General features: G+C 44.0%; 3 protein-coding genes across 7 annotated transcripts; 1 reads left to right on the top strand and 2 right to left on the bottom strand.

The window, feature by feature from the left end:
- The first annotated feature begins 1,254 nt into the window (after nucleotides 1-1,254).
- LOC122881076 lies at nucleotides 1,255-2,679 on the top strand. The gene is made up of 3 exons (XM_044206776.1): nucleotides 1,255-1,515; nucleotides 1,756-2,082; nucleotides 2,227-2,679. Exons 1-3 carry the CDS (start codon nucleotides 1,459-1,461, stop codon nucleotides 2,677-2,679), a joined length of 837 nt encoding a protein of 278 aa, XP_044062711.1. The 5' UTR covers nucleotides 1,255-1,458.
- LOC122881075 (B-cell receptor CD22-like) lies at nucleotides 2,569-14,345 on the bottom strand. 5 transcript variants are annotated; one of them, XM_044206772.1, is made up of 7 exons: nucleotides 14,119-14,320; nucleotides 11,022-11,390; nucleotides 9,139-9,408; nucleotides 7,015-7,108; nucleotides 6,133-6,193; nucleotides 4,988-5,121; nucleotides 2,569-3,691 (listed from the first exon to the last, which is right to left on the bottom strand). In XM_044206772.1, exons 1-7 carry the CDS (start codon nucleotides 14,168-14,170, stop codon nucleotides 3,634-3,636), a joined length of 1,038 nt encoding a protein of 345 aa, XP_044062707.1. In that variant the 5' UTR covers nucleotides 14,171-14,320; the 3' UTR covers nucleotides 2,569-3,633. The 5 variants fall into 5 exon arrangements, with proteins under 5 accessions (XP_044062707.1, XP_044062708.1, XP_044062706.1 ...); XM_044206773.1 differs by lacking the exon at nucleotides 4,988-5,121 and having other exon boundaries at nucleotides 14,119-14,343; XM_044206771.1 differs by lacking the exon at nucleotides 7,015-7,108 and having other exon boundaries at nucleotides 14,119-14,325.
- A 1,097-nt stretch (nucleotides 14,346-15,442) lies between these two features.
- On the bottom strand, nucleotides 15,443-25,638 carry LOC122881080 (methyltransferase-like protein 27). The gene is made up of 9 exons (XM_044206786.1): nucleotides 25,449-25,638; nucleotides 23,963-24,216; nucleotides 23,730-23,821; nucleotides 23,319-23,426; nucleotides 21,406-21,543; nucleotides 19,675-19,803; nucleotides 18,090-18,225; nucleotides 17,069-17,161; nucleotides 15,443-15,838 (listed from the first exon to the last, which is right to left on the bottom strand). The coding sequence occupies exons 5-9, from the start codon at nucleotides 21,520-21,522 to the stop codon at nucleotides 15,576-15,578; spliced, it is 738 nt and encodes a 245-aa protein (XP_044062721.1). The 5' UTR covers nucleotides 21,523-21,543; nucleotides 23,319-23,426; nucleotides 23,730-23,821; nucleotides 23,963-24,216; nucleotides 25,449-25,638; the 3' UTR covers nucleotides 15,443-15,575.
- Nucleotides 25,639-27,474: the final 1,836 nt, after the last annotated feature.

The following is a 27,474-nucleotide window of genomic DNA, read 5'->3' on the forward strand; positions in this document are numbered from 1 at the left end:
GGTTTACCGGCTGATTGAGTGGAAGTACAAGTACCTCAGAGTTGTACTTAAGTGCAGTATTTGACTAAAAGTATTCAGGTACTTTCCACCACATCGAGTCGGTTGACTGAGTAACACTACTGTTGCATAAAACAGTAACAGTGACACACGATCTGAGGTGGGAGAGGACACATGGAACTGCAGGTGTCACTCATTTACACAAGAAGGAAATTCACTTGTTCACAGATACAACAAACAGTAGCAGTAAAAAAACACACAAAGTAAAACAAAAGAGGAGCAACAACCAAACATCTGCAGCTCGTCGTCTCCTGCGCGGCTGGTTGTAGCCAGGATTTCAGAAATACATGAATTCAAAGTCCCGCAGCGCCACCTGAGACGCTTGTGGCCTGCCACCAACCAAACTCTGTACAATTTCCCTAGTATTTAAGAAACAAACACTTACATTTTTAAACATTGAATCCAAAATCAATATCAAGCATTCAGTTGTAGTTTATAATTATTCGTAGTATAAGGTAAACGTGTAGGTGTGGTCTGAATACAGCTGATGTCTTCAGTCCTGTGATGAAAGAAACTCTCACTTCCCTTTTTGTGAGTTTCACATATCAAACTGTCTCTTCTGAGCTGCTGCTTCCAGTTATTTCTGCAGTTTGTCTTTCAAAACACAATTACTCAGTTGCTCATGTACTTACGACAGTGAAGACGTTCTCACTGCGAGACGAGCGTGGAAGGCGAAAACAGACTATAGAGTCAAATGACAGGCGGTTGGGTTTTATCAGAGCCATAAAAGTGTCAGCTCTGAAGTTGAAACAGGAACACTCAAATCATTTATTTCAAATTAAATACATTTTTATTTACACGGCACCTTTCTTACACTTCACATAATACAATAAATTACAAAAAGAATAAAGAAAAAATCCAAAGCAAGTCGGTACATTCATGATCAGTACAAACACTGAGACACGGTGAAGTCAAAGGTACCAGACTGTGTCCATAACAACTTTAGAAGAGAAGTCAACTACAAGTCCCAGAGAGCATTGCTGTACGAATCGTCCAATCAGAGAGCTTCAGACTTTTGGATTTAGGATCATTACAGCAGCTGTGGTGCAGAGGTTAGCCTCAGCAGAGCTCAGTGGCTTATTGCGATTGACTTGGTTGTAGCTAAAGTTCTGCTACATGATAACCTACTAAGGAATTCATAGGTGGTTGCTAAGATGTCACCAGGGTGTTGTTGAGTCTATGGTAGGATGTTGGTAGGTGGTTGCTCTGGTGTTTGGAGTGGTTGCTAGGGTGTTCAAGGTGGTTGCTAGGGTGTTCAAGGTGGTTGCTAGGGTGTTTGGGGTGGCTGCTCTGGTGTTTGGGGTGGTTGCTCTGGTGTTTGGGGTGGTTTCTAGGGTGTTGCTAAGCGGTTGCCAAGTAGTTACACAGGTGTTGATAGGTGGTTGCTCAGTGATCACAAAGATGTTGCATGCTAGGATGTTTGGGGTGGTTGGTATGGTGTTTGGGGTGAATGGTAGGGTGTTTGGGGTGTTTGGGGTGGTTGGTAGGGTGTTTGGGGTGAATGGTAGGGTGTTTGGGGTGGATGGTAGGGTGTTTGGGGTGTTTGGGGTGGTTGGTAGGGTGTTTGGGGTGTTTGGGGTGGATGGTAGGGTGTTTGGGGTGTTTGGGGTGGATGGTAGGGTGTTTGGGGTGTTTGGGGTGGTTGGTAGGGTGTTTGAGGTGTTTGGGGTGTTTGGGGTGGTTGGTAGGGTGTTTGAGGTGTTTGGGGTGGTTGGTAGGGTGTTTGGGGTGTTTGGGGTGGATGGTAGGGTGTTTGGGGTGTTTGGGGTGGTTGGTAGGGTGTTTGAGGTGTTTGGGGTGTTTGAGGTGGTTGCTAGGGTGTTCAAGGTGGTTGCTAGGGTGTTTGGGGTGGCTGCTCTGGTGTTTGGGGTGGCTGCTCTGGTGTTTGGGGTGGTTTCTAGGGTGTTGCTAAGCGGTTGCCAAGTAGTTACACAGGTGTTGATAGGTGGTTGCTCAGTGATCACAAAGATGTTGCATGCTAGGATGTTTGGGGTGGTTGGTATGGTGTTTGGGGTGAATGGTAGGGTGTTTGGGGTGGTTGGTAGGGTGTTTGGGGTGAATGGTAGGGTGTTTGGGGTGGATGGTAGGGTGTTTGGGGTGGTTGGTAGGGTGTTTGGGGTGTTTGGGGTGGATGGTAGGGTGTTTGGGGTGGTTGGTAGGGTGTTTGAGGTGTTTGGGGTGTTTGGGGTGGTTGGTAGGGTGTTTGTGGTGTTTGGGGTGGATGGTAGGGTGTTTGGGGTGTTTGGGGTGGTTGGTAGGGTGTTTGTGGTGTTTGGGGTGGTTGGTAGGGTGTTTGAGGTGTTTGGGGTGTTTGGGGTGGATGGTAGAGTGTTTGGGGTGTTTGGGGTGGATGGTAGGGTGTTTGGGGTGTTTGGGGTGGTTGGTAGGGTGTTTGGGGTGGATGGTAGAGTGTTTGGGGTGTTTGGGGTGGATGGTAGGGTGTTTGGGGTGTTTGGGGTGTTTGGGGTGGTTGGTAGGGTGTTTGGGGTGGATGGTAGGGTGTTTGGGGTGTTTGGGGTGGTTGGTAGGGTGTTTGGGGTGTTTGGGGTGAATGGGTTGGTTGGTATGGCACAATTAGCAGCTTCCTTTGTGGTGTCTATTGTTCTCAGTGTTCAGGTTTAGGTTCTTAAGGCTCGGGTTACACCAGAAAGTGGCATGCTAATGCTAATAGCTCTCTGAGCTGGTTTTTCCCCCCAAAACAAAGTTAGGAAACTCTAGAGGAAAAAACAGCAGATGTCAGCTCACGGTTTGATTCATGCAGAAACACGTCAGCCGATCGATTGTAAATTAATTTCCCCAAACGATCGACACACGAGGAGATGCTTTTTAGGCAGAGCAGCCTACTGAACCGCAGCAGGAGCTGTGTTAGCTTGTTAGCTTGTTAGCTCGGTCACTAACGGGACAGTTTATTAAAAGCTGTCTCGGTATGATGTCTTCCTGTCTCCATACTCTGACAGAAGAGCTTCAATAAAACTGGATGGGAACACAGAGCGAAGCTACGATTCTTAGATTTACTTCATTCCCAGTGAATCCACCGATCGCAGCGATTCTATTGAAATTAATGGATTTTGGCATGAAATTTTCGTCTACTGGTGCGACCAGGCATTAAGGCCTTCAGAGTGGTTGCTATAGAGATTCCAGGTGGTTGCCGGGGTGTACTGTAAGTGTGCAGCGGTCCAAATGCAGGGTTATATATTAGATTTCAACAGATACAGTAACAGGTTTTACACTGACTCCAAAGGAACCTCCTGCGTCTCTGTGTTGTGTAACATATTTAAAATAAAAAATTAAGCTTTTAATGCGAGTTTGCAGCGGGAAACTTATTTACATCAGCGGCCAGTTTCACGAAGATATTTTAGTTTTTTGCAGAGATGTTGTGAATAAACTACACGCTGCTGTGAGAAACAAAGTCCGCCTGCTGAGACTTACGGCAACACACTTCCAGGCTGATAAAGTTGCCAAAGTTTAACTACCAGATAAACACAAACGGACTCCCGGGACGTCCCGTCGTCATGCTGTCGGCGGGGACTTCCCTCCTGTTTAATGGGATCCCGTGGGTGGGAATGAGACGGCACTTCAGCCTCGGCTGGCGACCGAGCTGTAGACGACGGCGTCCTCTGCTTGCTCCACTGGTCTAAAAAAAAAAACACCCAAAAACCCCAGAATGAGTCAGGACAGTGTGATCTGGGACAGTAAGAGAAAAGCCTCTTCATGTGCTTCACAGTCAACAAACAGGGAGACCCGGGAAGCTCCGCCCCACAGCGGTTCGATTAAACAGAGGTACAGGTTTATTAAATGTTCAGTGGAGGGAAGCTAATGTGCTAATGATACGTTTGAACAGTATCTCCTGTTCAAACCTTCGCCGTGACCAACTGCAGGTGACGTAGAAAACTCTGTCGGAATATAACGCATTAATAATACACATATCGTGATAACAAAAATAAATTCTGTGGCACAGTTCTGCCTGTTGGACAGAGCCTTTACGTCAGCGCACACAGGAGGAAGTACTAGCAAACAATATAATACACTATAAAAACTATAAAACAGGTCAGAAAGTAAATGAAGTACCAGGTGGGTATAAGTATAAGATAAAATAAGTGTAAGTACCAAGTGGGTTTACCGGCTGATGATGATAATACAGTAATAAGTAATAGTGCATGAACTGTCAAGTTAAGTGCAGCTTATTAAGAGGATAATGAGACGGAGGATATTGCACAGCAGTGTTAAACAGAGAATATTGCACAATTAGGGTTGCCCAGTCTGGCCACTCGTGATTAGTTCATCCGTTTCCTGAGTTTGTTCTTTCTACGCCTGACGTTGCGCTGGAGAGTTTTGTGTTGCTGCCACTGGCGGAGTTGTTAAAGTCGACAAAACTCTGATGAAGTCGACTAAAACTCTCATCAAAGCCCCCTTTCAGACGCATGAACGTCAGCGGGGGAGGTGGGGGATTTAACTCCTCGCTCGGGACGACATGTGAACCCTGGTGACGTGACAGGACAGAGACTAAAGCCTCCTCGGGGGGGGGGTCAGTGCGACTCGCACGTCCAGAGGAGACCGTCCTGACGATGGGGGTGAAAAATGAGCTCGCTACAGCCGGGGGCTGAAGTCTGAGACATCTGACAGAAATGCATCCAACATGGACTCAGCGGCACCGACAGCAGCCAGACTGTTACTGGTGGCCTTTAAACAGAGTGACGTGGTGACTAAGGGTTTCGGCGACTCATCTGAAGACACTTTGAAACTAAACTTGAAACCTTTTAGTTGAACTTCCTCTTGCTGTATTGATCCGTGTTTTACTGTTATTTGCTTTTATGAGCTACAGAAATGAAGTTTATTATCAGCATTATTGTTATCTGAGCGTCTGTCGGACAGTTACAGTGCACACACACACACACACACACACACACACACACACACACGAAGCAGCTACCTGGCCCGGTTCTTGTGTTTGAACTGGACGGAGACGTAGCTGACTTCCTCCGCGGCCCGGCCGGGTTCCCGTCGCTGACCCCCCCCCCCCTGCTCCGCGGGCGGCAGGACGTTGCTGTAGATGTCACCGGGACGCTGAAAACCACAGACGGGAGGGGATGACGAAAGACAGGAAGGGAGGAGTTAACTGTTTAAAAGGCAGCTCTACAGGCGAACCAGTCAGAGGCGGATTAAGAACTGATTCGATCAGCGTAATAATTCATTTCTTGCAGTGTAACAAACGTCACGTAAACACATTATAACAGCATAATAATGAACCACCAGTAGCATCATTTATTTTCAGTCATGGCTCATAACATTTATAAAGAGAGAAGCGAACAAACGTCTGACGCTTCAAAGGTTCTTTCAGTCACCAAACAGAAACGCAGCATTTAAAGCTCCATTTTCAGCTTCAAACCTTTAATCTCAGTCATAAACTAATGGAAAGCCCATTCACAAACATCCCTAAAGCGAAATGTCTTGAAATGCTTTAATAGTTCCAGAGTCTGCACACATCTTTAATATAAACTCCTTTAAATCTACGAATTCAGGGCCTGAAATGTTCCTGAATTTGAAAACTCACTTAGATAAACCTCAGATTAAGTTATGAGAAGCAGAAGTTTAATCTGGCACATTCTACGTGAATATGAATATGAAAACTTTTAGGGGATAAATTAAGGACTTCTAGACTTCTAGAATCCATTTATGTCTGTCTGCTTCTGCTTACACGTTTCCGTTAGTTTCTAATAAGAAGTAGTCCGCTACAAATAGATTTACATCATATTTATAACTTTGTTAAATAAAACGGCACTTTAATATAAGAAGTAATACTGCAAGTATACTCACGTGGGGAAATATACTCCAAACACGTAAGACTTTATATTCCTTTAGCTTATATTTCTCAATGTGCACACTTCCTGTTCAGTGAAGCATACAGAGCAAAAGCTCACATTGTAAATATGTGGAAATCTCCTCCTCGCTTGAGAAAAGGCTAATGGGCAGAACAGTGTGGGTGCAAAAAGGGATGATATTAAAAAATAAATAAATAAATAAATAAATAAATAAATAAAGGAGTGACTGGGCCGCCTCCTCCCAGCAGTGACTCACGTTTTGTTCCACGTCAGCTCCCGCAGCTCCCTGATCCTTATCTCCTGCTGCTGCTCGCTTCCTGCAAACACAACCACATGACCACAACAGCAACAGGAAGCAGAGTTCAGAAAAAGCATCAACAGCTAAATGCAGACAAACGCGTGGAAGGAGCACGAGGTGCGGACGGGAAAGTGTCGAAAAACGCCTGATTTAAAACAACTGGCGATATTTTAAGCTATGAAAGATATCTCGAAACTATGATTCAGCATCTCATAAGTACGAGAAAAAACCTCATAATTACTGTTCTTTGAATAACGGGATGGTTTTTCATAATTTCGAGATACAAAAGTCGTAATTAAAATCTTTGGAAGTCTGGTGGAATTACAGCAACACGTTGCTCCCAACACTGCTCCTTACGCAAGTCAAAGTAAAAACACCAAAATCTAAAAATACTCCAAGTAAAAGTCTTGTATTTACTTACGCAAAAGTGTTGATGCACGAGTATCATAAGTAAACGTATTCAATATCATTTATTATAAATGTAAGCAATATTTAAATGTCGTAGCTGATTTGGTGCTACATTAAATTACTGTTGTAGTAATTAGTACTACTAATGATTAGCAATCCATCATAATATCTGAATTTAGCGTATATTATATATGTTATATATGTATATTTGGAACTCACTCTCTGGAGTAAGCAGTGACTGCAGCTGTCAGATAAATGCAGTGGAGTAAAAAGTACAATATTTGTTTATAGAACAAATGGAAATAAAGTAAAGTACAAGTACCTCGAGCACTTAAGTACAGTACTTGAGTAAAGGTACTTCTTCCAGCTGTGTCGCTCAGTGGAGTCTTGAGTTGTATTCAGTATCAAAGGCAGACAGACTTATTAAAGTACCTTTTGATGATGCAGACGACCATAATGACAGTGAACAGAGCCAGCAGGACGCCAGACGCCACACCAGCTATCAGAGCCACGCTGCTCCGCTCTCCTGTAAAAGCCGGGGTATAAACTGTTGAGATGGTATGCACCTTCACTACATCATTTACAGTCAGGACTCTGAGAAACATTTGGTCATCACATACACCCAGAGTCCAGAGTCCAGAAGGAAACCAGAACATCAAACCGTCAAAACCTTTTTTCAAAGTAAGACTACGGCCACGGCTACACAAACATTAGGTTAATGACAGCAGCTGTGCTCGGTGAACAGCTGCAGTGACACTGTGGCTCTAAGTCTTACTTTATATTCCAGCGTCAGTGGATCACATGACTACTTGTATGTGAAAAGGCGTCGATCATAGTGATGAAAGAACTGCCACCACCTCCGCAGCGCCACGGAGCTTTTTAGCCTCTTTTAGCTGCTAGTTTTGGTGTTGCAGCACATTTCCTGTCTGGTTCAGTCTCAGGGTTTCTGATGAAGCGTCTGAACGCTTCCTGCTGAGCAGCAGACAGCAGCCAGACGCAGTCAGAGAGCAGCTGCTGAACGTAGCGGAGCATCTAGCTGCTAAAGAGCCAGATGTTTCCCTCAGCAGCTGCTGGAGACCAAACACAGAGCTGACAGAGAGAAGACCGGACTGACGTCCATCAGGAGACACAGACACGCCTCCTGATGAAGCGTCATGTGACTCTGTAGCTGCTGGAGGTGAAATAGTAAACTGGTTGCTAACATGTTAGCATCAACAACATGATAAGATGTTATAATACTAGGGTGTCGTCCCTCATTCGTCCAGGAGTGTTCTATTGTAGAAAAGGTTTCAGTCGTAGTCGTCTGGACGCTGTTTTCAGAATCAAGACGTTTCGGCTCCCATCCGGAAGCCATTCTCAATTGTGAAAAAATGGGACGGGAACTAGAAATTTAAGCTACTCTGTGTTGCTTAAGCCCCGCCCTCAGGGAGGAGTCTACCTGAGTGTCTGCTGTTTACCTGCCTAGTTTCACCTGAAACTGACCTAATAGTTTCCATGATGGCCCAGTAATCAGTAATCAGGCCTATTGTTTTCTGGCTGCACCTCCCTCATCACTGTTCAGTACCTGATTAGCATGTGATTGGCTTGACCACGGTGTTAACACACTGTGGTAAACTTTGGGCAGATTGAATCTCAGACCACCATTTCTGTTCAAAGAGGGGTTTTCTTTTTTCACAAAAATGGCTTCCTTGACTCCTCTTTCAAACCAACTCTTCTCTCTACTTAGACTCTCCACCTCGCTGTCTTCAAATGTGCGGTTTGTAGCTTTTAGATGCAAATGCACGGCGCTCTGCAATCCCGAGTTAGCGTGTCGTCTGTGCTGATAAAGTCTTTTGTGAAGCGGCTGTTTGGTCTCACCTGTGTACCGCTCTTTGCAGTTTTCCTCACTGCACTGAATGGAGTAAACTACATCGCTCTGTTTCTGTGTGGGCAACTTGTCCTTAGGGTGAACGAGTTTCTGTCTTAAAGTGTTGCCTGGTTTAAAGAAAACAGCAACATCGTGCTGTCTACTGATTACTGGGCCATCATGGAAACTATTAGGTCAGTTTCAGGTGAAACTAGCTAATCAACAGATACTCAGGTAGACTCCTCCCTGAGGGCGGGGCTTATGTAACACAGAGTATCTTAAATTTCTAGTTCCCGTCCCATTTTTTCACAATTGAGAATGACTTCCGGATGGGAGCCGAAACGTCTTGATTCTGAAAACAGCGTCCAGACGACTACGACTGAAACCTTTTCTACGATGTTATAATACTGTATGTCAGGCGTTGCTGCAGGTTTGCACTGATCACAGATCATTTTCAGACTGCAAGACATTCGTGTTGCACTCAGTTGTTCATATAAAAAGTATGAACGTGTCACGCCACACAGCTGACCAATCACAGCGTGATGTGGGCGTGATTGTTGGACTGTCACGGACACAGACCCCCCGATCCTGCTGTCCCAAAGGAGGTTTGAGACGCTGTTAAACGACCTGACAAGAACTTGGTTTGTAGTGGACTGACCTCAGTGAGGACGGGATCTCCGTTTGACCCCCTGAAAACTGATCAAACAAACCTTCCTCTTCAGCCTCCACATGCACGCTGTACGGCGGGGAGAGCGTGCTGAAGTTAGTCTTCAAACTACAGGTGTAGTTCCCAGAATCCCCCGGGGTCAGAGGGCCGAGCTGGAGGGCGGGGCCGGACTCTGAGAGGGCGTGGCCATCTCTGAACCAGGTGATCTCCAGTGGGTGGACAGTACAGTCTGCAGTGCAGCACAGCGTGACGGTTTCACCTCTTCTCACCTCTCTGTCACCGCTGCAGCTGTTTATCTCCATGCGAGTCCAATCTGATATAAATTTAAAATGTTAGTTTTCCTTAACTTACATTTTCTATACGTTATACTGTGATTATGAATATGATTTGAGACTTGATTTTGCTGCATTTAGCAGCACTTAGCTTTGTGAACACAATTCCTACATTAACAGCATTATGGGCAGGACCAAAGGTAGACTACGCCACTAGCAGAAACCAGATAAAATCCAGATGAGATTTATATTTATATCTGTCTCTGTTGGTCAGATCACAGAAGGAGGTGCTGATGCACAGGCAGGCAGACAGACAGACAGACAGACAGACAGGCAGAGAGACAGACAGGCAGACAGACAGACAGACAGGCAGAGAGACAGACAGGCAGGCAGACAGACAGACAGACAGACAGACAGACAGACAGACAGGCAGGCAGACAGGCAGGCAGACAGACAGACAGACAGATAGGCAGAGAGACAGACAGGCAGACAGACAGGCAGACAGACAGACAGGCAGGCAGGCAGACAGGCAGGCAGGCAGAGAGACAGACAGACAGGCAGGCAGACAGACAGACAGACAGACAGACAGACAGACAGACAGGCAGGCAGACAGACAGACAGACAGACAGACAGACAGACAGACAGGCAGGCAGACAGACAGGCAGGCAGGCAGGCAGACAGACAGGCAGGCAGAGAGACAGACAGGCAGGAAGACAGACAGACAGACAGACAGACAGACAGACAGGCAGGCAGACAGACAGGCAGGCAGGCAGACAGACAGACAGGCAGACAGACAGACAGACAGACAGACAGACAGACAGGCAGGCAGACAGACAGGCAGGCAGGCAGGCAGGCAGACAGACAGGCAGGCAGAGAGGCAGGCAGGCAGGCAGAGAGACAGACAGACAGACAGACAGGCAGGCAGACAGACAGGCAGGCAGGCAGGCAGACAGACAGGCAGACAGGCAGGCAGGCAGACAGACAGACAGACAGACAGACAGACAGGCAGACAGACAGGCAGACAGACAGGCAGGCAGACAGACAGACAGACAGACAGACAGACAGACAGGCAGACAGGCAGACAGGCAGACAGACAGGCAGACAGACAGACAGACAGGCAGGCAGACAGACAGACAGGCAGGCAGGCAGACAGACAGGCAGGCAGGCAGACAGACAGACAGACAGACAGACAGACAGACAGACAGACAGGCAGGCAGACAGACAGGCAGGCAGGCAGACAGACAGACAGACAGGCAGGCAGACAGACAGGCAGGCAGGCAGACAGGCAGGCAGAGAGACAGACAGGCAGGCAGACAGACAGACAGACAGACAGACAGACAGACAGACAGACAGACAGGCAGGCAGGCAGGCAGGCAGGCAGGCAGGCAGGCAGGCAGGCAGGCAGGCAGGCAGGCAGGCAGGCAGGCAGGCAGGCAGGCAGGCAGGCAGGCAGACAGACAGGCAGGCAGGCAGGCAGGCAGGCAGGCAGGCAGGCAGACAGGCAGGCAGGCAGACAGGCAGGCAGACAGACAGGCAGACACTGGAAATCTGGAAAGAGAGCCTACTGCACACATACTTCTGGGCTTCAGGATTACAAACGTTAATGATCAGTACTAATAATATAACTGTTAGCATTATAATACAATCCTCCTACCAGTGACTGTGAGCTTCACTCCTGATTGGCCAGTATAATGTCCTCTGACGTTAGTAGCCTCCATTCTGAAGCGAAGAGTCGCGTCGTCGTCCTCCTGTAAATCTGAGATCTGTAAAGTGCAGTTTCCCTTCTTGTCTCCCAGGTATTTGTAACGAGGCCTGTTGTTGTTTGATTCACTGTCGTACACAGACGGGGTGGTGAGCTGACAAATGGCATGGTTCTGACACCAGACGACTCTGATGATCTCTATGGAAACTTCTCTTCCGTCCTGAATGACAGACTTAGGTGTAAAGGTGCAGGGGAGGGTGACAGTCGATCCTTTCACAGCACAAACAGGATCTGGGTAGTTCACGCTTTGACCCACAGCACCTGGAAACACACGGTGGTAGAAAATTAACAGAATGACATTAAAAACAAAATTCAGTGTCTCTGAGTCTCTTATATTTACACACCTGTTATTTGATCGCATATTTACTTGTCTTTGTGATTTGTGGTATTTTTTCTACACACGGACAAAGCAACATTTGTGGCTTCGAATATGTCAGCATTGTTTTTGGTGTTTTGTTCTGGATGAACAATTCCAGGTTAACTGTTTCCACAAACACAACAGACATGACGTCTCAGGATTCAGCTGCCTAAAGCTTCCGACAAACCCGAAGACGAGCTGAACGCTACAAAGACAAACCAACATAATGATGTTTTAGTGTTTGGCAGTCGGGAAGAAGCAGAAACCTGATGACCGAGTAAATCCACCAGACAACACACTGAACCTCTGCAGACGACCCGCAAATCCCGCCAGACCGCCACCTGTCACATGTTCTTGTACCAAAACAAACATGGACGCTAACCAGCAGCTTGTTTGTATGCAGCGACATTTGTGCTGAAAAGGCCAAAAAAGGAGGAAAACAGCTCCGAGTTTGGGTGAGATCCTGGATGGAGAAGCCATGCGGACTGTATTGACCTTATGTGTCAGCAACAAGGAAGTGCTCCACAAGCTGGTCTTTAACTTCCTGTCCAAACTGTTGTCATTGTCACCACAAAAAGTCAGACATGATGTTTGGGACTGAATGTGGGGCGTTATCAACATATAATAGTAAATCATCTGCGTATAATATTACTTTGTGTCTACTCTTCCCCATAACGATACTTTTGTACCACTACAGTACAATAGCCAGTGGCTCCATTGACCTTAAGGTCTCAGCAAGAAGGAAGTGCTTAGACTTTGTCTTTTTTGTATTTTATCTTTTAACTTCCTGTCTAGACAGGAAGTGGAGATGTGTTGCATTGTGTAGTTTGATTTCTGCTGCTTGTGATCACCTTTACATGCATTTGATCAAATATCTGATCAATCAACGTACAGCTGAAGGTATGACAGCGCTGGAAGAACATGAGAGACTTTCTTCTACAGCAGCCTGACAAACATTGACCACCATTTTCATAGCTACGCTAATTAGATCAGTGCTCCTGCATAGCTGGTCAGAATGTGTTTGTGTTTTATTATCTGTTTATAACAATATGATATCAGAACACAAGTTGTCTGAGTGGATGTTCAAAGCGTTTTGCGTTAATAATCCAAAACACACAGTGGAGACTCACCTGTTAGTTCCACTATCACTGTGTAACAAGCTTATTATTTCAAATTATATTATCAATTTATTCACGTATTTGCGTTTAAAGTTGTACTTTAATTCATATTTATTAATCATCTCCCAGAACAAGAATGTAAAAATCAGCAGGTTTAGTGGCAACTGCAAATAATGTTTATAACTTCATAACCTGCATCATGGTACTGATAATTAGCACCAGTACTCTTCCACCATAGAAGCATCAAGCTAGTGAACTGCTGCAACACACAGTAAGCTAGTTAGGCAAGTTGAGCTAGTTGTAAGCTAGTTAACTCTGTAGGTCACTTTGTGCCAAAGATGGTCTTTTTAATCTGATATCTGAGGTGCATGTGGTGATGTCAGGTCACATGACCTCCTCATAAATGTCCCAACTTTCGAAAATGTGTAACAGGATGTCTGAACCGACTTTTCACTTGAGTTTACTAAAAAAAAAAAAAAAAAAAAAGTTAAGAGACAAAACAGGAAATGGAACAAACAAAAAAAAAAAGGTGTGGGCCACATGAGACCAAAAACCTGCAGAGGGAACTGGAGCGTAGTGAACTTTGTAAAACAAAGAAAACTTTTATTTACAGGTACGTCTCTGCGACACACAAGTGATGTCATCATCGGTCGCCGACGTCAGTCACTAATATCAAACGTTTTAAAAAATCTTTGTGAGAACCACCGTCAGAGACTGGATCTGAAGACTTCGGACTCTTTGCATATCAAGCACTGTATGTCTTGATCTGCTGACCCAGACTGGAACAGACCTGATCCCTGTCACTAGCTTTTTGTATTTGTTGGATGTTGACAGAAAGCAGAGTCTGTGAGAAACCTGTTGTAATGGAGGCTGGATTATGCCGTCGCCATGGAAACCGGCTGTACTGCTGAACAAGTATTATCAGTAAAATGTACTTAAAACATCAAACACAGAAGTATTTATTAGGCACAATGGCCCCTGTCAGGGTGTTATCATTATTAATTACTATTGATACGATAATGTGAAAGCTGGTTAAATCTTGTATTTTATTTACTTTATGTACATTGTTGTCACACAGAGACAACAAACTCCTACAAAGGCTTAAATACACACCGAGCAGCGACCTGAAAAATGAAGCCAACGCGAAGTTGCAGTTCATCGAACGGCCACTTGAGGCTCCAAAAGCGAGTCTGTGCCCACAGAGCCCAACAGAAATAAACACGTTTACAGCCTGATACAAGAAACGGCTTTGGCCTCCAAAGCTAATTTCAGTCATCGATACACACTAGCACGTACTTATTTAAGCCTTTGTAGGAGTTTAATACAGGACAAGTACCTCAGTAAATGCCAGAGTAGATGAACTCAGTTACTTTCCATAACTGAGACTAACAAGTGACAGGACAGAGGTCAGCTGTTCATTCGACCAAAAGCAGAAACCGATCAAAGGAAAAGTTCTTTCCTCTGTTTTCACTGACTTCACACGAGAGAGGTCATAAAGACACTTCGGTCTTACCTGCCAGCAGGAAGACGAAGCTCCAGAGAATCTTTCTGTCCCAAACTGCCATCCTGTAGTTTTCTGGCGAGTCTCTTAATGTTCTGACTTCTTCTCCTGTCAGAAAAGTGAGCTGTGTGGAAACCGACAGACAGATTGTGAAATGATGCAGGAAACATCATTTTCATCACTTTCTGACTTCCTCCTTTTTTTCCTTTTCTGATAAGGGCTAAATTAAAGCTTCACGTTTTTACTTCCCTAACAACAACCGTCCACATATTACACATCATCGGCGTCATATTCTGATTACTTCCTCAAGGCAGCAAATTAAAACCCAACGATAGTCAAAGGAGCTGATTGCTGATTGCTTCATCCTGCAAGAGACAGCAGCTCACTGTCACGTCAGTGCAGACAGGAACAGAAGCACTAAGCAAAAAAATATAATACACTATAATACAGGTCAGATAAGTACAAAGTGGATGTAAGTATAAAATTGTTTTCTGGCTGCACCTCCCTCATCACTGTTAAGTACCTGATTAGCATGTGATTGGCTTGACCACGGTGTTAATGGCTTCCTTGACTCCTCTTTCAAACCAACTCTTCTCTCTACTTAGAATCTATTTATCAGCACAGACGACACGCTAACTCAGGATTGCAGAGCGCCGTGCATTTGCATCTAAAAGCTACAAACCGCACATTTGAAGACAGCGAGGTGAAGATTCTAAGTAGAGAGAAGAGCTGGTTTGAAAGAGGAGTCAAGGAAGCCATTTTTGTGAAAAAAGAAAACCCCTCTTTGAACAGAAATGGTGGTCTGAGATTCAGTCTGCCCAAAGTTTACCACAGTGTATTAACACCGTGGTCAAGCCAATCACATGCTAATCAGGTACTTAACAGTGATGAGGGAGGTGCAGCCAGAAAACAATTTTATACTTACATCCACTTTGTACTTAATTTATCTGACCTGTATTATAGTATTGTATTATATGTACAACAGGCCTGATTACTGATTACTGGTAAAACTGATTATTTTATTAGCTCTTAATTTAGCCTTCAAGCTAACAAAAACTGCAAAAGCTAATATCTGAAGCAGCTAAAGTTACAAGACACTTTGAGGAGCTAACGTTGCTTTAGATGAGTTTTCCAATTTTGCCTTTTTTAAATTTTGTATTTTAAACTTGCTTTGTCAGCTGGATGTGGAACCAGGCAGCTGTTTGCTAACATGTTAGCTAACTACTTCATAAGCTGATAATATGCCAGATGTGTTTCCAGACTGTTCTGTGTACAAAAGATCAGTTAATGCAGCTTTAAGGACCCAACAACAACAATGAAAATGGATACCAGAATGTTTAACGTGTTGAGAAATGTTTAATATTGACATGTTACATTGCATTATGAATGGCAGGTTTTTTGTAACAACATTTTTTCGATACTCTTATTTTCTGTTGAATTTTGCCATCACTTCTGTAATGCAAGTATGATTAATAATTGGTTTTAATGGATGGATTGGTGGATTTCTTGTACAGATACACAGTCCCGCTGATGTATCGCTCCTCCTGCAGGTCCTTCCTGTCTCTCTCAGTATTCAGATGTGGGTCTTGCATGTATCTGTCTGTCAGTTTGAGTCCTACTGGACTCCACAGTCCCTCCTCCTCCATCAGCTGCAGCTCTCTCTCCAGATCCTCCTTGTATTTGTTTGCTGGTGTTCCTGTGTGGTCACCTCTCGCCATGCAGACAAAACCTCCTGCAGACAACACACACCTTATTCAGTTAGTTACAGTGGTGTGAAAAAGTGATTGCCCCCTAAACCTAATAACTGGTTGCTCCACCCTTAGCAGCAACAACTGCAATCAAGCATTTGCGATAACTTGCAATGAGTCTTTTACAGCGCTGTGGAGGAGTTTTGGCCCACTCATCTTTGCAGAATTGTTGTAATTCAACCACATTGGAGGGTTTTCGAGCATGAACTGCCTTTTTAAGGTCATGCCACAGCATCTCAGCAAGATACTGCAGTCTTACCTGCAGTATCCGGTCGGGGACATTTTGCAGCCGTTTTTCTGGCGACAAAACCGGGTATTTTGACCCAAACCATGATCTTTTCCTAACCCTAACAGAGTGTTGTTTGTGCCTAGACCTAACCAGTGCCCAACCACAGTGTTGTCACAACATAAAACATAATTATTCAACTGATAACGGCCATTTATTGCAACGTTAAATGACGCGTGCAAATTTTAAAATGCGACATTGAATGTAACTTAAGAGATTGCGATTCAACGTATCTGTGGTTTGCAGAAACGTAACAATGCCAACGTTTTATTCTGGCGATTGGGTTGATTAGTCATATCAATCGTTATCAGGCTACCACTCGTTGAACATTTTTAATATTTTATATTTAATGGAAAAAACATAAAATGAACACAGACAGGTTCGAGTCATCATGTCTCAAGTCAAGTCATAAGTCTTAAGTCATTTATTTTCTGTCAAGTCAAGTGAAAACAGTGACTCGAGTCCACATCTCTGAACAATAGTAAGCGCGTTACTTGATATCTACAATAAATTTGGTGTTTTGTTTACATTATCAGGTTATTTCACCATCTTTTGTTTAGCTGACTGAACTGCACCGACAAGACAAGACTGTCTCCTAGAAATTATATTTATATTCTACTAATTTACGGCAGCAAATATGTGTTGGGAGAAACATAATGCTGCCCTAATAATGTTTCTTTATCAACATAAATGCTTTTTAATCATGTCACGTTCATACTGAACGTATCTGCAAAATGTTCACTGATGAAACGTAATTTGTCTTGCTCCTGTGTAGGACGCTGAGGGGCCTTTTACATGTCGGTGTCCAGGGGTCTGTTGTCTGATAACGATGCTCCCGTGGCAGCTAAATGCTACATTTACAGTTACCTGCTAAATGTAAAGACATATGCTCGCTGCAGATTCATATTATCGGTTGTTAGTTGGTTACCTGGTTTGGCGGCGTGGCAGAGCTCCCTGACAACACTGACCGGTACAAAACCAGCATCCAGAGCACCGACGATGATCACCACATCAAACATACCTGAAACCAGGAGAAGAGGAAGAAGAGCCAGGCTCAGTTCCCAGAAATCTCTCATCGTCACTACTTTAAACCAGGTCGCAGCTCACTAACTAGTTCTCACGTGCAGATCAGTTGTAACTAAATGTTTACAGCCACTAACTGCAGGTGGAGCTGTTGTTCGCTAACTGAACCAGCTGACACAGCTAACGTTAGCATGCTAACATCTGAGCCGTTCAGAGGGAAGAGTAAAACAGTTAATACGGAGTACGGTCGACCTGAAACCTGATAAACGCTGTTTAATAATGACGTCAGTCTGGTGATTTTAAATTACATTTCACTGAAATAACACAACACACCTCAAATTATGAAACATTATGCTAATAACACTTGACTAAATGAGTAAATAACGTCAGTTAGCTTAGCATAGTCAGATATTTCCTCTCATTATAAACTGTATGAATGCTGCTGACTCTGAAACACAGACTTCTGCGTGTCTGCAGACAGAAATAAAACCAACATTTACAGATTTCTCTTTCAGCCTCTGAAGCTGTGATGTTTGGAAGTTATGCTAGCTCCTGACGCTACAGTCACTTCCTGTTTACATAGCTGACTGCTCCTGATTGGACGGCGTTACAGATGTTTCCTAGCAACAGATTTACGTCTTTACTAGCTGAGACGTTTGTTCAGTTTTAACGGTGCAACCTGGTTTAGTGAATCAGTGTTTGAAACTAGTTCGTCGTTACTGAGAACTGAAGGACTGAAGGATCCACGAAGACCTGCTGCAGCTCAGAGTCCTGGACTGAAATTATAGCTCTTTTATACACAGTCCTTGGATTTTATGGGACAGAAAGTATTTGGAAAAATTAAGATGAACTTAAATAAAAATCAATCATTTAATCATTAATAGTAAGTGAAATCAGAGTATGTATGCAGTGTGAGTGTAGTGTACCAGTCTGTGCAGGCAGTGGTTGTGTTCCCAGTAAGGCCTGTCTGAGGTCCTGATAGAGGCCGGTCTTAGCAGCTTGTTCCAGCATGCCTTTACTGCCGTCCACTCCCACAAAGTGCCTGAAGCCCAGTTCAACCATCTATACACACAAGAAGAAGACAACCAACATTAGCACTGACTTTTAACCTCTGAAGAGTGAGATTTTCTCTGTTCATCCACTTTAGTCTACAACAAAATATCTCAATAATTACTGTCCAAATTTCCATGAAATTCACTGTGGATGTTCATGGTTCACAGAGGAGGAATTATAGTGATTTTGTTGAGCCGCTGAACTTTCCACTTGCACACAAGATAATGTAACAGGCTGTAAATTCATGTTTGCCAGAAGAATCCAGTTTTGTGTTAAACCATGACCTGATCTGTGGAGCCATCCTTCACAGTTTGAACTTTCCTAAACCATCAGTATTATGTTTGATCTGTCCAACACCTTAATGAGACTGTGGGGTCTAATTAACAATTCAGTTTTTATTTATATAGCACCAATTCATAACAGAAGTTATCTCGTTGCACTTTTCCTACAGAGCAGGTCTAGACCGAACTCTTTATAATATTATTTACAGAGACCCAACAAATCCCACCATGAGCACTTGGCCACAGCGGCAAGGAAAGACTTCCTTTAAGAGGCAGAAACCTTGGACAGAACCAGATTCAATGGTGGGCGGCCATCACCTGCTGCCATATTAGGTTTTGTGTAAGAGAGAGAGAGAGATGTTTTTTTTTTTGGGGGGGGGGGGTGTCTCTCTCTTATGGTGGAGTCATGAACTCTGACCTTAACTGAGGCGAGTGAGGTCTGCAGTTCTTTGTTGTGGGGTCTCTGAATGGCTGAAGAAGAACAAAATGAAGACTTTGGAGTGGCCTAGTCAAAGTCCTGACCTGAATCCTATTGAGATGCTGTGGCATGACCTTTTCACACAGGGCCATGTAGGTTTGGATGTTGTTTTCCCTTAATAATAACAACCTTCATTTAAAAACTGCATTTTGTGTTTACTTGTGTTATCTTTGACTAATATTTAAATTAGTTTGATGATCTGAAACATTTAAGCGTGACAAAAAAAAAAAAAGAAATCAGGAAGGAGAAACACTTTTTCACACCACTGTAAACAGCATGAGGAGCAACTGGCTCAGAAACTAAAGATAAAACGTTTTCTTATATTGTAATAAACCACCAGAGATTTCCTTTATTCTCATGCTGCTCCACCTTAAAACACCTTGATGCAGTTTCTCTTTCTGCTCTGTGTTTCATTACAGGAGATAAATATCGTCCTCATCACAGCGAACTTTATGAAACAGTCGGCTGCAACAACAAGAGAACAATTCTCTCTCATTTATTTATAAAAGGTTTCCTGCAGCTGCCTCAGTAAATCACTTCTCAAATATAAAACCTCTGCTCTGGTATATGGGGCTGGTGTGGATTGGCCTTTCGATTTTCTGTACTTCCAATATGAAGTGTCACAAAAACATATTCTTTTGTTGACCTCAAATTTGAAAACAGACTCTTTAAACTGGAGTTTAAAGCTAACAGTCTCACCAGTTTAGCAACCCATCCAGACCCACAGGCGACGTCCAGAACCAGAGCTTCTTCAGGACTCCCAGAGAAGTTATCAGACAGGAAGTTTACTGCCAGGTCTGGTGCTTTGTAGTCCATCAGGGAGTGATCCTGTTTAAAAAGATTTGCTAGTTTGTTAAACCTGATGCTGTATCTTCAGCAATAGTTTTTAAATATATATATAGCACGAAATCATAACACAAGTTATCTAATTGAATTTTTTTGTCTGTTTTTCTCATCTCATTATTGAATTGTATTATCCTTGATGCTTTGGCAGTATTGTTTACCTGACAGTCATACCAATAAAGCTTACTGAATTGCTTAGAGCCCCCTGGCCCCGCCCAAGCCCGATCATTGCAGGTCTGACATGTGCAACTTTTCAAGAGTTTCAAGCATCCCAAAGCACTCAAAAATGTGTTTGAAAAGTAGAATAATAATAATCTCTACAAAAACAATAGGTTCCTTGCACTTTCAGCCATGCTCGGGCCCTAATAACTGTAGTAGTGGTTGTCGAGCAGGAACAGTAGGAGGCCCGCAACCACAGATCCAGACTCTGCAGCTCTGGAGGCAGAAATACCTGCTGAAAGCGACAGAAGGAGAGACGAGAAAGCACAGAACTACGGGAGAGAGAAGATGTCGAGTTAGTAACATGCAGTAATGGGATAAAAATGCATACAGATGGAGAGGAGGAGAGGAGGAGAGAGGTGCATCATGGGAAGCACTGTGTGCATACGTCCTGTGTGCACTGACGTAAAGGCGAGCTACTGTAACAAAGAGTTTCCCTTCGGGGATCAAAAAAGTATTTCTGATTCTGAAGTCTCCCGGCAGTCTAGGCCTATCGCAGCATAACTAAGGGATGGTTCACCTGAGCCAGCCCTAACTATAAGCTCAGTTCTCTCAGAGGCTGGTGGACTAAAGCAGGGCTACAATTTTCTGCTGACATTTAGCCGTTTATCAAAGCTCTGTTGGTGTGAGTTTGTTTTGGGGTAGTTCTGCTTCCTGGGGGTAAATATAAATTGCTTTATTATCAGCTTGTTAGCAACCAGCTGCCTACTTCCACATTCAGCAAACACAAAGCAAGTCTGAAATACCAAAGTTAATAAATACACAAAGTATAGTATTTCCCTCTGAAAATGACTCACAAAATGGAAAAACTCATCTAAACTGACGATAGCTCCTCAAACTGTCTTACACCTGTAGCTGCTTCAAACATTAGCTTTTTACCTGAACTGGCTAACTAGCCTGCAGGCTTGTTTAACTGACGTATGAAAAACTAAATATTTTGGTGAATTTAAACAGAATGCACTCCAAAGTTAAAAATGATTAGAGTTACAAATCTTTGTAGTGCTATAACTTTAATTTGTATCTCCATGGCTAAAGTGCTGCTAAAAGGCGCTAATTAGCCTTGTCTAGCTCTGGTTTGGGAATAGAAACATACTCAACTTTACAGAAGCATGTGTTAGTGATAAAAAAATATAAATGCTTGTGTTGATTTTACGTTCATTTTAATGAATTATTTTTCATCTGGACATGATGAGCCACACTGGCACATGTACTGTGATGTTTAGCACATCGTCTGTTAAAAATTAATAAATCGCTTACTGAACATGATCCTTCATCAGAGGTGGATAAAGATGTTAAAACAAAAAAAATGATTACTGGAGCTTTAAGTCCCCATCAAACCTGAACAGAGACCGGGTTCTTTAAACTGACCTTTTCATAGTTTTCTACCCAGCTGTCGTAGAACTGAACTCGATGTTTTGGATCAGGACTTTTACAGGACTGAAATGCGACCCTCGCATTGTCCACAGTTCTGCAGGAGTCTGACATGATGAGGGGACGACTTCAAACCTGCCAGAGGAAGGAGACAGACCATCAGCGTAATTACATGAGATGTTATTCTCAGACAATGAAACAGTGACAGCAGTCAGGACTATTGCAGCAAATGAAAAGATGCATTAAAGTCACTTCACAGGAGCTCTCACGAAGACTAAAGATGGTTTTACCTTTCTGTTCCCTCAGTAGCCTCCTGTGACTCTGACTGAAGCTACTAAACTGTGTTTAGGCCTGATAGATGTTTAAACCTAATGGCAATAATCCAGACAAAAGAGTTTTTTTGTGTGTAGAGTTTAAAAGTTTTGCGAACCAATATTCTTGCAGCAGAGAACACTTTTGCTCTCTACTGCTTTCCAGACTTGAACATGTGTGTTCAGCCGGTTCTCAGGTTTTATTTGGCTGCACTTAAAGCTGATCAGATGAACTGCAGTAACTTACATCTGCAGTCTCAGTAAATACTGTCCCTGGTGTCCGACTTTAGCGCCTCCTAGTGGTGTCCTGTCAGAGACACTGGCAGAAATCAATGCACACTGCATGACGCCGTCCAAGTCTCAACATGTCAAGGACGTTCCTTCCACTAATGATGGGCAAAGCAATTCTTTTCAGTGTACCAGAATCATTTGAATCGTTCAAAAGATTTGTTCACCGAATCGTTCGGCGCAGGACCGGAGCAGCTCAGCTCGCTAACTGGTGAAGGTGAAGCCAGTGAGCTGAGAATTTAGTTAAATAAGGATATCATTTGCTAATTATTATGTACAGCATATATATTTTCTACTATTTATTAAATAAAATATTTTGTCCTTCCAGTCTCAAGACATTAGTTTTTCATGCGTCAGTTAAACAAGCCTGCGGGCTAGTTAGCTAGTTCAGGTAAAAAGCTAATGTTTGAAGCAGCTACAGGTGTAAGACAGTTTGAGGAGCTAACGTCAGTTTAGATGAGTTTTTCCATTTTGTGAGTCATTTTCAGAGGGAAATACTGTACTTTGGTATTTCAGACTTGCTCTGTGTCTGCTGGATGTGGAAGTAGGCAGCTGGTTGCTAACAAGCTGATAATAAGGAGGCAGAACTACCCCAAAACAAACAGAGCTTTGATAAACTCTCGGCACAACATATAAAAGTTTTGTAATGTTTAGCTTATGCATATAATAGAAATCTAGATAATGTTATATATTGCATATATATTACTGTCACGTCTCTCTTTTGTAATAATACACTTTATTTATACAGCACTTTTCAAAAACAAAGTTATAAAGTGCTTTACATGGTTACATTAGGATTAAAACATTTCAGGACTGAGGCAAATAAAAGCAGGCAATTAAAATACAGCAATACATTGAAATAAATTAAATCCCCAACAATAAAGATAAATACTAACAACAGATACGACCTGTTGGAAATCAAACGAAGCGCTAGAATTAATAAAAGATACGTTTGGAAATCTTAAAATCAATTATAGAACTAACGTAACCAGTCAAGAGGCAAAACAGGTCTGATGTGATCTGGGTTCTCCAACGTTACCTACCCTAGCTTTAAGGGAGGCTACATACAGGCAGCCCGACAAGGCCTGAAGACACTGTTCAGGGCTGAAAAAACACTTGCACTGTGTCTACATGTTCTTTGGTCAAAAATACATATTTAATCTGTATTTTTACTTTATATTATACAGTTAATCGAACATCAGCCAAAGATAAAACAAAGAGGTCTTTGTAGTAAAGATGCAAATACAACATTATCACACACACACATACATATATATCTATATATAAAAAGTTAAATAAATAAAACCATACTTTGTTTGTTTTGTAGTCTGGAGACTCTGCAGCAGGATGGAGCTCAGAGAAGACGACTCAGGTTTGGTTCTTTCAGGTAAACGTCTGGTCGACGCCTTCAGAGGGAAACTGACCAATGAGAACACGTTTAGAGTTACAGGTTAAGTCAGTGGAAATTATCAGAGGGGGGAGGTTCACACCAGAGGGGCTGCTTTACTTATCAGACTAGTGGAACCAGTTATACAGTGATGGCGGCCGGAAAGCTCCAAAGGCATTCAGATGAAACTGCCCCAACAAGCCAGTAACCTGAGCAGATAATATATCTGCTAACCACTTTATGCAGTGTATTTGTAGTTCAGTCAGTAAAACCAAAAGACTTCCATTATGCCCTTACAGCACATCTGTATAAGCACACAGTCGCTCAGGACAAACCTGCGTTTTGCTGAAAGCTGCATTTGAACCTTCAGCCACGACAGATCGACAGACGACTGCAGGACACGGTACAGAATATTTAAGGAAACCATCTGGAAAGTAATGAAAAAAGTACAAAAAGTACAAAACCAACAGCAGTCGTTGCAGATTAGTGCAGATCACTAACAGGTTGCTTCACTCACAGGAGGGGGAGGATTGACAGACAGTGAGCGTTAAAGAGTGATGATACTCACAGAAGCTTGAGGTAGGGTTCAGGACCGGGTCTGTGTCACAGGGCTGTTCTGACACCGCGTGCCTGGTGTTCATTTGCCGGCCTGCGGGTAGAAACTGTTGTCAGGAGGAGGGGGGACAGGTTGAGTCCAGGATGTGATGGATCTGCAGTGATGTTTCCTGACTCTGGACGAGTCCTGAATGGAGGGCAGGTCAGCACAGATGATGCGGTCCTGATCCAAACCAGGCACAGGACAGACTGGAACTGGATCAGCAGCTGTTCGTTGAACAAAGGGTACTGTGGGTGACCGGTAGAGCGGGGTGTAATGAAATAAGAATAATAATACAGTCTACAGCCGTCACTGGAAGCAGTAATTGTTAATCAGTCTAATCTGTTCTTTTTGCTTGAAAATCCATTTTTGGAGGTGGAGGTCTGCGTAACGGGGGCATTGCACCCAGGTGCCCCCCGTTGGCGACTGGCCCGTGTTGAACAAACGTCCCGTCAGTATCAGTCAGCTGAGCCACATTTTCAAAAGCTTTTTAAAAAAAAACAAAACAAAAAAAATAATCCTTGTTGTATTTTACGGTTGTGTGTTTTCTGTGCACCTGTGAAGCACCTTGTAACTCTGGTATTGAAAGGTGCTACAGCAACTAAAGCCGCGTTTCCACCCAAAGTACCTGGAACTATTAGACCCAGGAACTACTTTTCAAAGAACTAAAAGTTCCTTCGGCCCGTTGTTGTGTGCGCTTCAGATAAATGTTTGACATGTAATGCCTGGTGCTTTCCATTTGCTGAATATTATCGGCTTATTTTGAACATGAAAGGCTGGATTACATCGTATTGGAGTGCATTTATTTGGGGTCGGGGGGTGTCCAGGTTCCACTAAGCTGTCGGAGTCACTGCTGTAATGGAGAACTGACAGAAACGGTAGATCTGATATTGATAATTCCTGATGTTCAGATTGTCTGATATCATCCATGTCGTCGTGTACTGTTCGTGGGACGGTAGAATCGGACCTTTGGGGCAGCCAGACCTCCAGTGTCTTTGGGTTTCTGTAGCGTTGATAATCTGATCTGGGTTTTTATGTTTCCAGTAGAACGTGTTAATGACAGCCTCGGGCGTTGAACCAGTGTTTATTTTGGTCATTTTTACTGCTGCTGTTGCAGAGGATGAGCTCCTTCCTGAGGTTTAGGAGAGAGAGCTGACAGCGTGGAGGAGACATCACCTGTTGTTATTGTGAAAGGTGGTTTTTCGTTGCAGCCTTCCGGTCACAGAACTGTTGCTTTAGAGCCGTTTGTAGAACATCTGAAACTGGAGATTTCTTTCACACAGTTTAAAGCCGATCAGCTTCATATTAGTATCACAAAAACACTGTGCTGTCAAACAACGTCAGTTCAATGACTGAGCATTCTGATCGGACTGTACAAACCAAAGATCTCATAGCAGCACGAGTAGTCTATAAACACGACTACAACAATCAAAGCTGGATATTAAAACTGCTTACTCACCTGTGGATTAATCCAGGTGACAAACAGGTCATCAGGAGGAGGAGAGGTTCTGATTGGCTGAAGCAGCACAGAGGCGATGTCACCTCAGTCCTCCTTCCTTTGTGCGAATGCAACATTGCTGCCGTCGGCCAAGTCCGGCTCGGAGACCCAGAACACGTCTGCACAGTCCAGGTTCCTGCTGGAGGCGGAGTCCGTACGTTAAACACAGTTTAGCTTGGTAGGGTCATCGCTTTGCGTCTCTTTGTGGCTGTTCTGTGTGGTTTGACTGACTTTCTGACAAGAAACGTTAACAGTTGCGTCAAACAGAGGCCCTGACCCGGCGGGTCCCCGGCGAGCCCCCTCCCTGACCCAGCGGGCCCCCGGTCGAGCCCCCTCCCTGACCCGGCAGGCCCCCGGCCTGTGCCAGGCGAGCCCCCAGCAAGCCCCCCCCCTGACCCGGCGCGCACCCTCCCTGACCCGGCAGGCCCCTGGCCTGTGCCCGGTGAGCCCCCAGCAAGCCCCTCCTTGACCCGGCGAGCCCCTGACCCGGCGAGCACCCTCCTGACCCGGCAGGCCCCTGGCCTGTGCCCGGTGAGCCCCCAGCAAGCCCCCCCCCCGACCCGGCGCGCACCCTCCCTGACCCGGCAGGCCCCTGGCCTGTGCCCGGTGAGCCCCAGCAAGCCCCTGACCCGGTGCGCACCCTCCCTGACCCGGCAGGCCCCTGGCCTGTGCCCGGTGAGCCCCCAGCAAGCCCCCTCCTTGACCCGGTGGGCTACCTCCCCGTGCCCAGTGGGCCCAATCAGTTGTCTATCTTGATAAACACACACCTTATGAAGTGGAATGTGAAACTTCCTAAACCCTCAGGTACAGATGTCAGAGCACAGGTGAAAAACGTATTCTCAGATGTTATAATCACGTGTGATCCATCCTAACATGTGCATCTTTAAAGATGCGAGTGTACAGCTGCACAGTCAGTTCACACGTGAGTTTTTCATGACATCAATGCAGAGAACAATGATGAAGTCTACCTGCGAGCCAGAGAGACTCTAAAACTACTTCCTGCCGGTTTAAGTTGGTTTACTCCTTCATGAGATAGTAATAATGACGCACTTCATTTATAAATGACCTTGCGCCTTCACACAGCAATAAAAACCAGACAAAAGAACAGAAAAGAACCCTATTAAAGCAGAGCTGAAATCATAATGCAGGATACATGTTGAAAACATAAATCAACGATTCAGAAGTAAAATCTAAAGCAGCTTCAGTCTGAGGTGAGAAAACAACAGAAGAAGTTATAGCCCAGACAAACAAACACTTCCTGTCTGATTTCATCAGCTGCAGCTGTTTCATGTATAAATCATGTTAATGGACATTTAAGTACAATTCCTGTTTATTATCTAACACTGCGGTGACGCAGCGCAGGGGGCGGGGCCTCCACTCCCGCGAGGACCACTCCGGTGAGGAAGAGGAGGAAATGATGTCTCACTCTCCTCACATTCCTGCGAACCAAAGCAGCAACAGAAAACAGTGGCAGTGATCAAGTCAGTTATTGAGCCCCAAAATTCACCAAAGATCATAATTTTTGTGCACAAATGATGATAATTTCCCACTGACTGGACTTTAAGTGCACACGACACTCCGCTGGGCCAAATGCACCAAAGTGAGTTTACTTTGTAAAATTACACACACAGCACATGTTGGGGTTTTTAAAGGCTGAGTCTGATCTTTATTTAAAAACAGTTTTTAGGCAATAAACATAAATAAATAAAGTACAATTACCGGGATTTAACAGGCCCATTCTGCACCAGAATTACATACAGTGCACAGAAACAGCATTTACACCATAATGTGGAGCGAAGAAATGTACACACGCACTTTAAAGATTAAATGAATAAATAAAATGTGGAATTTTGTCGTTTTTTTTTTTTTTTTAAATATAACTATACATTTTTTGGTGACTAATAATTGTTGTCGGTGGGTCCTCCACTCAGAGGAAAAATAATCTCTTGAAATAATCGCAGATTTTGAGAATAAAAAAAAAAACTTT

Source organism: Siniperca chuatsi, linkage group LG9, assembly GCF_020085105.1.
Source record: "Siniperca chuatsi isolate FFG_IHB_CAS linkage group LG9, ASM2008510v1, whole genome shotgun sequence".
Classification (NCBI taxonomy): Eukaryota; Metazoa; Chordata; class Actinopteri; order Centrarchiformes; family Sinipercidae; genus Siniperca; species Siniperca chuatsi.